This window comes from Odocoileus virginianus, chromosome 28 (assembly GCF_023699985.2).
Source record: "Odocoileus virginianus isolate 20LAN1187 ecotype Illinois chromosome 28, Ovbor_1.2, whole genome shotgun sequence".
NCBI classification, from domain to species: domain Eukaryota; kingdom Metazoa; phylum Chordata; class Mammalia; order Artiodactyla; family Cervidae; genus Odocoileus; species Odocoileus virginianus.
In genome coordinates this window covers 36,944,041-36,956,025 of record NC_069701.1, presented here as the reverse complement: position 1 = coordinate 36,956,025, position 11,985 = coordinate 36,944,041, and the positions used below count along the sequence as shown (strand labels likewise).

The 11,985-nt window shown below is 52.7% G+C and overlaps 1 protein-coding gene across 4 annotated transcripts; it reads left to right on the top strand.

The window, feature by feature from the left end:
- The first annotated feature begins 5,542 nt into the window (after positions 1-5,542).
- MEN1 (menin 1) lies at positions 5,543-11,842 on the top strand. Of its 4 annotated transcripts, none has more exons than XM_020891785.2 (10): positions 5,543-5,635; positions 6,032-6,492; positions 7,422-7,630; positions 7,825-7,953; positions 8,245-8,285; positions 8,360-8,447; positions 9,113-9,249; positions 9,660-9,795; positions 10,235-10,399; positions 10,591-11,842. In XM_020891785.2, coding segments are annotated over exons 1-10 (1,851 nt in total). In that variant the 5' UTR covers positions 5,543-5,633; the 3' UTR covers positions 11,074-11,842. The 4 variants fall into 4 exon arrangements, with proteins under 4 accessions (XP_020747444.1, XP_020747446.1, XP_020747447.1 ...); XM_020891787.2 differs by having other exon boundaries at positions 5,554-5,647; XM_020891788.2 differs by lacking the exon at positions 5,543-5,635 and adding an exon at positions 5,669-5,737.
- The last annotated feature ends 143 nt before the right edge of the window (positions 11,843-11,985 follow it).

The following is an 11,985-nucleotide window of genomic DNA, read 5'->3' as shown; positions in this document are numbered from 1 at the left end:
TTTATTTATTTTGGCTGGCCATGCTGTGCAGCTTGTAGGACTTCAGTTCCCTGACCAGGGATGAAACCCAGGCCTTTGGTAGTGAGAGCACTGGTCCTAACCTCTGGACCGCCAGCTAGTAAAGAATCCGCCTGCAACGTGGGAGACCTGGGTTCAATCCCTGGGTTGGGAAGATCCCCTGGAGAAGGGAACAGCTACCCACTCCAGCATTCTGGCCTGGAGAATCCCATGGACCGTATAGTCTATGGGGTCGCAAAGAGTTGGGCATGACTGAGTGACTCTCAATTCACTTCACTTACTACTATTTTAATTCTTAGACACTTTGATGTACACGTGGATGACCGAGCTGCCAGGCCTCTCTGTCCCTTGAGCTCATCTTGTCCCATGATCTGACCTTCCTATCACTCACTCTCACAGCCATACTGGATAGCCACACTGTCTTATATGGGAGCCACTGGTCACTTGTAGCCACTGAACATTTGAAATGTGACTGGTCTGAGTTGAGATATGCTGTGTGTATAAAATGCATACCAGATTTCAAAGGCTTTGTTCAGTTGCTCAGTCATATTGGTGAATGGCAGAAACTAATATTGTAAAACAATTGTCCTTCAGTTGTTGTTGTTGTGCAGTTGCTAAGTCATGTCTGACTCTTTGCAACCCCAAGGACTGCAGCATGCCAGGCTTTCCTGTCCTTTAGTTACCTCCCAGAGCTTGCTCAAATACATGTCCATTGAGTCAGTGATGCCATCGAGCCATCTCATCCTCTGTCACCCCCTTCTCCTTCTGCCCTCAGGCCATCCCAGCATTAGGGTCTTTTCCAATGAGTTGACACTTCACATCAGGTGGCCAAAGTATTGTAGCTTCAGCTCCAGCATCAGTCTTTCCAATGAATATTAAGGGTTGGGTTTCCTTTAGAATTGACTGGTTTGATCTCCTTGCTGTCCAAGGGACTCTCGAGAGTCTTCTCCAGCACCACAATGTGAAAGCATCAATTCTTCGGGGCTCAGTCTTCTTTATGGTCCAACTCTCACATCCATACATGACTACTGGAAAAGCCATAGCTCTGACCATACGAACCTTTGTTGTGTACGGAACTAAGTCTTGTTCAAAGACTTAGTGTGGAAAAAACATAAGTTGTCCTTAATAATTTTATATTGACTTCAGTTGAAATACATTTTGATATATGTGATAAAAATTAATCTCACTTGTATCTTTTACTTTTTTTCATGTAGCTACTAGAAATTTAAAATTTATACATACAGCTCCAGTTAGGTTTCTACTGGAAGCACTGCTCTAAATTTTTTTTTTTGCCTCACTGCATGGCTTGTGGGATTTAGTTCCACAACCAGGGTCCTCAGCAGTGAGAGGGTGGAGTCCTAACCACTGGACCACCAGGAAGTTTCCCTGAATATTTTCACTGCCAACAATGACAGCAACCTTCTCCCCATAATTTTGATGCCAAACATCCCACTCTCTAACTAACACCCTTATCTTTCCAGCTCTCTCTAGTACCCCAACAACGATAAAGATTTAACCGCACTGGAACCTACAATCCATTTATTTATTTATTTTTGTCTGTGCTGGGTCTTCATTGCTTCATGGACTTTATCCAGTTGTGACGGATGGGGGCTACTCTCTAATTGTGATGTGCAGGCTTCTCATTGTGGTGCCTTCTCTTGTTGAGCATGGGCTTCAGTAGCCGTGGTACGTGAGCTCAGCAGTCGCAGTTCCCAGCCTCTAGAGCACCGGCTCAATAGTTGTGGTGCGTGGGCTTCGTAGTTCTACAGCATGTGGGATCTTTCCAGACCAGAGATTAAACCCCTGTCTCCTGCCTTGCTCGTGTGTGTACTCAGTCGTGTCCAACTCCCCATGGACGACAGCCCACCAAGGCTCCTCTGTCTATGGAATTTCTCAGGCAAGAATGCTGGAGTGGGTTGCCATTTCCTCCCCTCGGGCATCTTCTCAACCCAGGGATCAAACCTGTGTCTGCTGCACTGGCAGGAAGATTCTTTACCACTGAGCCACCAGGAAAGCCCTGGCAGGTGGATTCTTAACCACTGGAGCACCAGGGAAGTTCAATAATCCATTGATTTTGCCACACTTTTGCTGTTCCTCATTCCTCTTGTGTCTGTACTTCTGTCCCCCGCCTCAAACAGCCTAAATTCTGGGCCAGTGATAATAATCACTCCTATGAATGAATGTGTTTGTTCATTTATTCAGCAAATAATTGAACATCAGTTATGTACAGGACACTATTCTAGGAACATGGAACACATCCATGAATAAAACAGACATGTTACCTGTCATTGTGGAGCTTACATTTTGGTGGTTTGAGACAAATAATAAATAAGTCAAGCTATGGTTTTTCCAGTAGTCATGTACAGATGTGAGAGTTGGACCATAAAGAAGGCTAGTGCCAAACAACTGATGCCTTCAAACTGTGGTGCTGGAGAAGACTCCTGAGAGTCCCTTGGACTGCAAGGTGATCAAACCAGTCCATCCTAAAGGGAATCAACCCTGAATCAATTCATTGGAAGGACTGATGCTGAAGTTGAAGCTCCAATACTTTGGCCACCTGATGAGAAGAGCTGACTCATTGAAAAAACCCTGATGCTGGGGAAGACTGAGGAAGGAGGAGAAGAGGGCAACACAGGATGAGATACTTGGATGGCATCACCGAGCCAATGGCCATGAGTTTGCACGAACTCCGGGAGATTGTGAAGGACAGGGAAGCCTGGCGTGCCACAGTCCATGGGTTGCAAAGAATCGGACACAACCGAGTGACTGGGCAACAGCAACAGTTTTGGACCACCCTGGTGAGCTACAGTCCATGGGGCCACAGAGAGTCTGACATGACTGAAGTGATGCAGCACTTTTGAGATGCTGGAGAAGTGGTTCTCAACAGCGAGCAATTTGCCCCCCAGAGATATTTGGCAATGTTTGGAGACATTTCTACTGTCACAACAGGGGGAGGGACATCTTAAAGGGGGAGAAGCCAGGGAGGCTGCTAAGCATCCCACAAATCAGTCCCCAACTACAGTGACGTTAGTGGTAAAGAATCCACCTGTCAGTTAAGGAGACAAAGGAGACATGAGTTCGATCCCTGGGTTGGGAAGCTCCCCTGGAGTAGGAAATGACAACCCGCTCCAATATCCTTGCCTGAAAAATCCCATGGACAGAGGAGCCTGGTGGGCTTCAGTCCATGGGATCTCAAAAGTCAGACACGACTGACTGAGCACGTATACAGATACAAATGTCAATAGTGCACCGGTTGAGAAACCCTGTTCTAGAAGCTGTTAATGCTTTAGAAGAAAACATTTTAGAAAGCAGAGTGGAGGGGAGGCGTTAGAAGAAGCATTTTGGTTGGGGAGTGTGATTTTAAGTAGGCTAGTTAGGTCTGGGTCAGCCTCATTGAGAAGATGGCATTTGGGAGGAAGACCAGCTGGGCTTCCTATGTGTACCTTACCTTATCTCCAATTATTGTGACTAGACTGTTCATGCTACTAGCAAAGGGCAAGCCTGAAAATTGTGGGTTTTTTTTAAATGAAAAAAAATTTTTTTCTACAGACCTGCAAATTGGGAACTCCCATACTCTCTACTTGTTTAAGGTCATCAGTCCTGCTTCTCTCCTGTTAAACAACAGCCATGTTGCACTCACCCTCTGCGATGGCCCACACTCTGTCTGTGGAGTGGGATTCTCTGTATCTGAATAAATCCCCTCCTCACCTATCACTTTGTCTGAATTCTTTCTGCAATGAGACATCAAGACCCAGCCTATAAAAACTAACCACACCAGATTTCGGGGCTGCACTCACCCTCTGCGATGGCCCAGACTCTGTCTGTGGAGTGTGCCTAGCTCTGTATCTGAATAAATCCACTTCTTACCTATCAAAAAACCCCCCAAAACAGCCACAACACCAGGACCTCCTTTGACCCTCTTCTACCTCCAGTTGCCAGCTTGTTTTTTTCTTCCCTTCTGCAAAGCTCCCTAAAAGAGTTGTTTATTATCATGTCTCAAAATTCTTTCCTCTCATTTTTCTTGAGCCCAAGAACTCTGGGCTTTTGTTTCCAAACCACTCCTAAGGTGGTCGCCAGGGGTTCTCACAGAGTAAAATGCAATCAGTCCTTGGTGCTCAGCTTGCTGACCTGTGGGCAGCATCCAACCCTGTGGTTCATTCCTCTGCCTTGGTCTTCTAAACCAAATGCCCATATGGCTTTCCTCCCATCTCTCTGGCTGATTCCTCTCAGAATCCTTTGCTGGTTTCTCCTGATTTCCCAACCTCTACATGAAGGGGTACCCCAGAACTCAGTCCTTGATGATCGAATTCCCATATATGCCTCACTCAACTTCCCTAAATGTTAACATCATACACAACACAGTACATTTATCAAAACTTAGGGATGAAAATTATAAATGAAGCTACAGATATTTTTGAATTTCATAAGGGCTCACAGGTGCCCAAGACTTGACTGGTTTAGTTTTAAAACTGAGAGTCCCACTCCCCTGAAGTCCCCTCAGACTTGGTCAAGCTGGGCCAATTGGCCACTCTCTTCACCAGTTTTTCCACTGATTCCTTTTTCCTCTGGTCTAGAATTCAACCTAGAACACCACATGGGTCCCATCTCCTTAGTATCTTCTAATGTGCAACGGTGTCTCAGGCTTTCCTTGTCTTTCATGACCGGAACACTTTTGAGGAGAGCTGTCAGGTATGGCCAGTCTGAAAGTCCCTCAGTTTGTGTTTGCCCAAACTTCTCTTATGATTAGACAAGATTTACAGTTTTGTGGGGAGAAATGTACAGAAGTGAAGTAGGTTAGGGATTTGATTTGGTTTACTCATTGCTACATAGCCAGTGCCTGAGAGCTTGGCCCATTATAGGCAGCAAAAATCTGTTTCCTAAATGAATAAGTGAGTGACTGATTCTGTAGAAATTATTTAGTATTACTTTGAAGTTTTTAAATGCTAATATAAATACTACCCCATCATACATATTGTTCTGCAGACTCTCCCCCTGAACAGTGTGCCCTGAAGATCCATTTTAGGATGCAGAGAGTTACTTTACTCTTCTTTTGCTGTGTTACAAATAACTACAATGGATCTTTAGATGTTCTTCTTTGCACACGTGTCAGATTTACCCCGTGGACAGAAAGCTAGACATATAGCAGGCACTTTTATGCGTTAATGGATACTGATAAATAACCAACTAAAGTGGATGAACACGTTTACAGTACTCCAGCAGTGTTAAAAAGTACCCGTTGTCATCACATCTTGCCAACAAGCAACAACCTGCAGAAGCGCAGACACTGCCCGCTCACTCCCCGGACTACATCTCCCAGAAGGCACTGCGGTTCCTCGGCTACCTGGGTCTGCGTGAAATGGAATGACCAATCCCTGAGGACCTCAGAAAGGCGCGGCTGCCTCCGCTCTTCTCCGACCTCTGGTGCGCCCAGAGCAGCGGGACTACTAATCCCATAAGTCACCGCGGACTGGCCGGCCAGGCCACCATTTCAAGATTTGGCAGGGACAACAGCGGGCCTTGGACTCCACTTCCCGGCAGGCACTGCGGCCCGAGGGGGGCGGAACTCCATTTCCCAGCAGGCTTCAGGCGGCGGGCGCCGCGGTGCCTTGTGTGGGATGTAAGCGCGGAGGTGGGCGCGGGGGACCTAGGCCAGGACTCTCCTTGGGATTTGGGGGGACTGACCTAGGGGCGCCTTCCGGCGGACTCTAGGGCCCCGGGGGTATGAGCGCAGAGAGGGGGCGGGGCGGCCATTTGGAGTGCTCAGCGGGGTCCTAGGGACTCACCTCCATCGGGGCCGGGGCTCCTGGTGTTGTGGGGGACAAGAAGGCCCTACAGCCTCGGCTGAGGGGTCTCTTTGACGAAAGAGGGGGAAGAGATGAGCGGAGCGTGAAGAGGCGGGGAAGCAAGGGTTGGTGTCTGTGAGTGTGTAGGGGGGTGTGGAACGCTAGCCGAGCCTGGGAGGGGATTCGTGGGCCGTGCCCACCGACCCTCCCTCCCCTCCGCTCGCCCGCAGGCCGAGGGCCGCAGCCATGGGGCTGAAGGCTGCCCAGAAAACGCTGTTCCCGCTGCGTTCCATCGACGATGTGGTGCGCCTGTTCGCTGCCGAGCTGGGCCGAGAGGAGCCGGACCTGGTGCTCCTATCTTTGGTACTGGGCTTCGTGGAGCATTTCCTAGCTGTCAACCGCGTCATCCCCACCAACGTGCCTGAGCTCACTTTCCAGCCCAGCCCTGCGCCCGACCCTCCTGGCGGCCTCACCTACTTCCCGGTGGCTGACCTGTCCATCATCGCTGCCCTCTATGCCCGCTTCACCGCCCAGATCCGTGGCGCCGTTGACCTGTCTCTCTACCCGCGAGAGGGGGGCGTCTCCAGCCGTGAACTGGTCAAGAAGGTCTCCGATGTCATCTGGAATAGCCTCAGCCGCTCCTACTTCAAGGATCGGGCCCACATCCAGTCCCTCTTCAGCTTCATCACAGGTTGGAGCCCGACAGGTGGCAAGAGACAGGTGGCTGTCTCACATGAGAATCTTGGCCCACCTCTTCCCAACACTGTGGTTTACAGAGCGCGTTGTAGACCTGTGAGCCTTGTGAGGTGGGCCAAGTGTTATGTCCCCCATTGCAGCTAGAGAAACTGAAGCCCCGGGAGAGAAACTGATCTACCAAAGTGACAGAGTGACAGGGCTGGGACTGGACTTCAGTTACTTGACTCCAAATCCATTGAGCCCACCATCTGCCCCTTCAGCACCTTGGCTACTGCAGCCTGGGGCACAGAGGGCAGCAGAAGATTTAGGGGGTGAGGAGCCAAAATCAGGTTATGTTTCATGGAATTGAGACAATCCATGAAGTATCTATGAACACATTTTGAAGGTGAGCAGACTAGGGCTTCACCTTAAGAAGCTGAAGGCTCAGGACTTGCAAAGAGCTTTCCTCTTTGTTCTAAGGCCAGTTAACCGGCAGTCAGGTCCTGGAGTGCCATATTGAGAAGGAATCTGAGGCTGCTTCTGAGCTTAGCAAGAAAAGAGGACAGAGATAAATTAGGAGTGTCCATCAGTGGGTGTATAAAAAAACTGTTGGCCAGTGTCCTGGTTATAACCTAGTACAGTAAAATGAGGAAATGCTTAAATTAGCAGAAATATATAATACAGTTGCAGAGAAAGAGAAAAGGCAGGGTCAAAAGCTGGGATACTATGAAAAATTCAAGGTCTCCTGTTGAGGATGGGGAATGTAAGGGGCGGAGGGAGAGGCCCTGAACAGTTAGGCGGAAAGAGATAGAGGGAAGTCTGGCAGGAGTGTCTGAGGGCAAAGGTATGCAGTTGAGGGTGGAGGGAGCATGGCCTATCGCTGTCGGGTCCCTTCCCACAGACCAGAACTCAGAGGACCCTCTTTCATTACTCTCCCTTCCACAGGCACCAAACTGGACAGCTCTGGTGTGGCCTTTGCCGTGGTGGGGGCCTGCCAGGCTCTGGGTCTCCGGGATGTCCACCTGGCCTTGTCCGAAGACCACGCCTGGGTAGTGTTTGGGCCCAATGGAGAACAAACAGCTGAAGTCACTTGGCATGGCAAAGGCAATGAGGATCGCAGGGGCCAGACAGTCAACGCGGGTGTGGCTGAGCGGGTACTGCACTCCCCTACCCCGCCATATTCTCCTACCCCAGGCAACCCAAGGAGCTCTGCTTTCTTGGGCCACGCTCCCCTCATCCTGTCACCACCTCCATATGTCTGGAAGGGGAGGGCCCTGTTCCTGATGTCAGTCCCTACAGCAGGCACTGGTGGGCCATCATAAGACATCTGGTCTTGTCCTCTCCTAAGAGCTGGCTGTACCTGAAAGGATCGTACATGCGCTGTGACCGCAAGATGGAGGTGGCATTTATGGTATGCGCCATCAACCCTTCCATTGACCTGCACACCGACTCCCTGGAGCTATTGCAGCTGCAGCAGGTGAGGGTACCTGTGGGACCCTGGGCCAGGGTGCTTTCCCTTGCTGAGCTTCAGCTTCCCCATTCTGTAACGTGGGTGAATCATTCCTGGCCTGGACTTTCCTGGGGCTCTTGGGAAGGGGGAAATTGAGACATGAAAGTGCTTTGACTCCAGTCAGGGGCTAGTTCCTGAATTCTGGCTTTTCCCACTTCGGGGAGGGTCCCCTACTGGTGCTGGACCACTCTCTCTGCCTGGTAGACTGAGGTCACGCCTCCGTCTCACCAGCTTGCACTTTTCTCCTTTGGCCCCTAGAAGCTGCTCTGGCTGCTCTATGACCTGGGACATCTGGAAAGGTCAGTAGTGGGAGTGGCCAGGCTAGGCCCCAGGGCGGTCTTGGGGACAGCCTGGACTTACGAGCTTTTCCCAGGTACCCGATGGCGCTGGGGAACCTGGCGGATCTGGAGGAGCTGGAGCCCACCCCGGGCAGGCCGGACCCACTCACGCTCTACCACAAGGTGGGGACATTGTAGGTATAGAAGGGCTGCCCAGCGGTGGCTGGGGTCCCCTTCTACCTGGGAACTGGGGGGGCAGGTGAGGAGAGAACTTTGTGTATATTGTGGGTCATCACCCATCCAGTCCCCTTTTTGTATTTACTGCGTGCATATTAAATGCAGTCAGGGATGTCTGAGAGGTGTTCTGGGTTCTCTGCCTGGGAGTGGTAGGTCCTAGAGTTGTCCCCTCAGCCCTACTTTTTCTACTGCCTGTCATTGTCCTTCTGGGAGTATAAAAGAAGTCAAACATGGTGAGAGCACTGAGGCGGGAGTATTAAGTTGGTGGGGCTGGGGGCTCCTGGGCTAGGAGGGACATTGGGCTGGATTTGGAAGGCCGTGGTGTTTGTGGGGGAAGGTTCAGGAAAGGGCAGACCTGAGCTTGGAGGATAAGCCTTGCCCCTTCGTAGGCCTGGTCTGCAGGGTGCCTGCAGCAGCCTGGCCCAGGCCTGAGCAAGTAGACCTGCAGACCAGGGGAGGGGCAGCTGGTGGAGAAGATGGTGACCAGGGTAGTAGGGTCTCATGGGAGGGGACTCTCTGGAATCTTCCTGATGCCCCTCCCAGTTGTGATCCAGTGGAACATTTGTGCCATCTGGGGCCGCCTCCTTGAGACGCCTCTGCTCCATCCCCAGGGCATTGCCTCAGCCAAGACCTACTACCGGGATGAGCACATCTACCCCTACATGTACCTGGCTGGCTACCACTGTCGCAACCGCAATGTGCGCGAAGCTCTGCAGGCCTGGGCCGACACAGCCACTGTCATCCAGGAGTGAGGATGCCCCCACGGGACCCCAGCCTGGCTTTCTTCCCCTTCCACCCAATTTACAACCCCTCTCGTCCAGGAGGGAGGCCTGGGTCCCAAGTTTTATCCCCTCTCCTAGTCACTAGGCAGCCAAGACCATCATCGCCTGAGAGGTAGGGACCCCCCCTGAGGACCTCTGGCCTTTCCTTCCCTCCCCTCTCTTGATTTCTGACCACTACCATCCAGCTCTGTATCCCCAGCCCCCTCCTCATTCTTGCTCTGGGCTGATACAGCACTATCATCTCGGAGTGAGGACCCCAACCATTCACTCCAGTCCCCGGATGATCCCGGAAAAGAAACCAGGGCTCCCTCCCCTGCCAGGTCCCTGGGGGTACCCGCCATGGCTGAGACCCCACAGTGCCCTGCTGCCCTCACAGCTACAACTACTGCCGTGAAGACGAGGAGATCTACAAGGAGTTCTTTGAAGTAGCCAATGATGTCATCCCCAACCTGCTGAAGGAGGCCGCCAGCCTGCTGGAGGCTGGCGAGGAACGACCCGGGGAGCAGACCCAGGTGAAAGGCTGGGCTTCAGCCTGTGCACACCTCCCACCTGAGCAGGGCTCCCAGTCACAGGACGTGGACCCGCTGCATGGGACTGGGGGCGGCAGAGGACAGGGAGACAGCGGTGCTCTCTCACACAGTAGCTGAGGGCCTGGGTCTGGGTTTAAGGAGCTGAGGTAAATGGGATGGAAGCCCTTCTCTTTCTCCGTCAGGGTCACTCATTCAGTTGAGGGGGTGAAATGGAGGTAAAGGGTGGCTCCCCACTTCCCCCAAGTCTAGGCTAAGGACTAGATTTATAAAAGGAAGGAGTTTCTAAGAATTCTCTCTATCCCTACTCACCTCCGCCAGGGCCAGGGCTCTCTGTCCAGGCGAGAGGTCTGGCCTGTTCCCCCTGGTGAGGGGTGAGTAATGGGGTCTGAAATAACTGTGCCCTCCTTTCCCCCTTTCTCAGGGCACGCAGAGCCAGGGTTCTGCCCTCCAGGACCCAGAGTGCTTCGCCCATCTGCTGCGATTCTACGATGGCATCTGCAAATGGGAAGAGGGCAGCCCCACGCCCGTGCTGCATGTGGGCTGGGCCACCTTCCTTGTGCAGTCCCTAGGCCGTTTTGAGGGACAGGTGAGGGGCAGCTGTGCAGGGTGGCAGGGAGGGCAAGTGGTGACAGCAGCTTGGAGGAGTCAGAACCTTTGTAGCCCTGCAGGGGATCCGCCCTTCCCCTTTGGGTGCAATGCCCCAAGATGGCCAGGGCGCGGTTTGCCAGCCATTGGCCTGCAACCTTGACCTTCGCTTGTCCTCCCCATGCGGCTCAGGTGAGGCAGAAGGTACGCATAGTGAGCCGAGAGGCGGAGGCGGCCGAGGCTGAAGAGCCGTGGGGCGAGGAAGCCAGAGAAGGCCGGCGGCGGGGCCCACGGCGGGAATCCAAGCCAGAGGAGCCGCCGCCTCCTAAAAAGCCGGCACTGGACAAGGGCCCAGGCGCGGGCCAGGGTGCGGTGCCAGGACCCCCTCGGAAGCCCCCAGGCACAGTCCCCGGGACTGCCCGTGGTGCTGAAGGCGGCAGCGCTGCTCCAGCGCCGGCACCCTCCGCATCACCGCCACCCGAGGGTCCAGTGCTGACGTTCCAGAGCGAGAAGATGAAAGGCATGAAGGAGCTGCTTGTGGCCACCAAGATCAATTCGAGCGCCATCAAGCTGCAGCTCACGGCGCAGTCACAAGTGCAGATGAAGAAGCAGAAAGTGTCTACACCTAGTGACTACACGCTTTCCTTCCTCAAGCGGCAGCGCAAGGGTCTCTGAAGTACCCGGACTCCATATCCGCCTACCGAGAGCCCGCCCTCAGCCCGACGAGGCTCCACCCCTGCCTCTTGAGCCCAGGCTCCGCCCCCAGGCCCCATCCCTACCCGGAACCCAGGCTGCAGGTTCCCAGAGTACAGCCCAGCGCCCGAATCGAGGGCTCTGCCCAGTCATTGGAATATAGAGCCCATCCCCTAGGGTCCCAGCCGGCCATCTGAAACTTCCCCTCTGAGCCCATCACCAGTCTTTAAAGGTCCAGCCACGGGAAACAGCATTCACCTCAGAACCGAGGCTCTAACCCTCATCCTGACCGGTATTGGCTCAGGGTTGTTTCCAGCCCATGGGACTGTCACTCTAAACCCTAGAAGCACAGGTCCCACCTACAGCCCAGGAACCAAGGACCCCGCCCAGTTCCTAGGTGAATGTTTCCGCACTTCAGAATTCCATTCCTTGGGAAATCCAAGCCCCCTACCACAAAGAACCTAAGAAACGCTTCCAGAATTTGGAAATGCTAGCTTCCTTCTCTGTCGCATGGGTCGGGGACATGAAACTCTGCCCCCGGCCTGTGTGAGTCCTGAGCCCTGCCCCCTCCCTGCCCAGACTGGCCCTAGATCAGAGCAGACCTTTATTCCGACCCTCTGGGAACCTCCCCGAGGTCCAGCCTGTCTCGGGGGACCCTAGAGGAAATCTGTAGGGGTTTGTTTGCGAGTGGGTGAGGGGAGCCTGATCTCTTCCTGTTTTGTACATAGATTTATTTTTCAGTTCCAAGGAAGATGAATACATTTTGTAAAAAAAAAAAAAAAAACTTGTCGGTGTTTTATCTGGGAATTTTCGGGTGGAGTGTCCCCTCTTCTGCCTTCTGGCCCCGCGGGCTTCAGGCTCCCCACTTGTAGAGCTCGAGGAACCAGTGGCTGA

What these genes read in the sequence shown, in the direction of transcription:
- MEN1 (XM_020891785.2), top strand. An exon ending in ACAGCCACTGTCATCCAGGA is followed by an intron (nt 9,250 to 9,659) that starts GTGAGGATGCCC and finishes CTGCCCTCACAG; the next exon opens with CTACAACTACTGCCGTGAAG. An exon ending in TAGGCCGTTTTGAGGGACAG is followed by an intron (nt 10,400 to 10,590) that starts GTGAGGGGCAGC and finishes CATGCGGCTCAG; the next exon opens with GTGAGGCAGAAGGTACGCAT.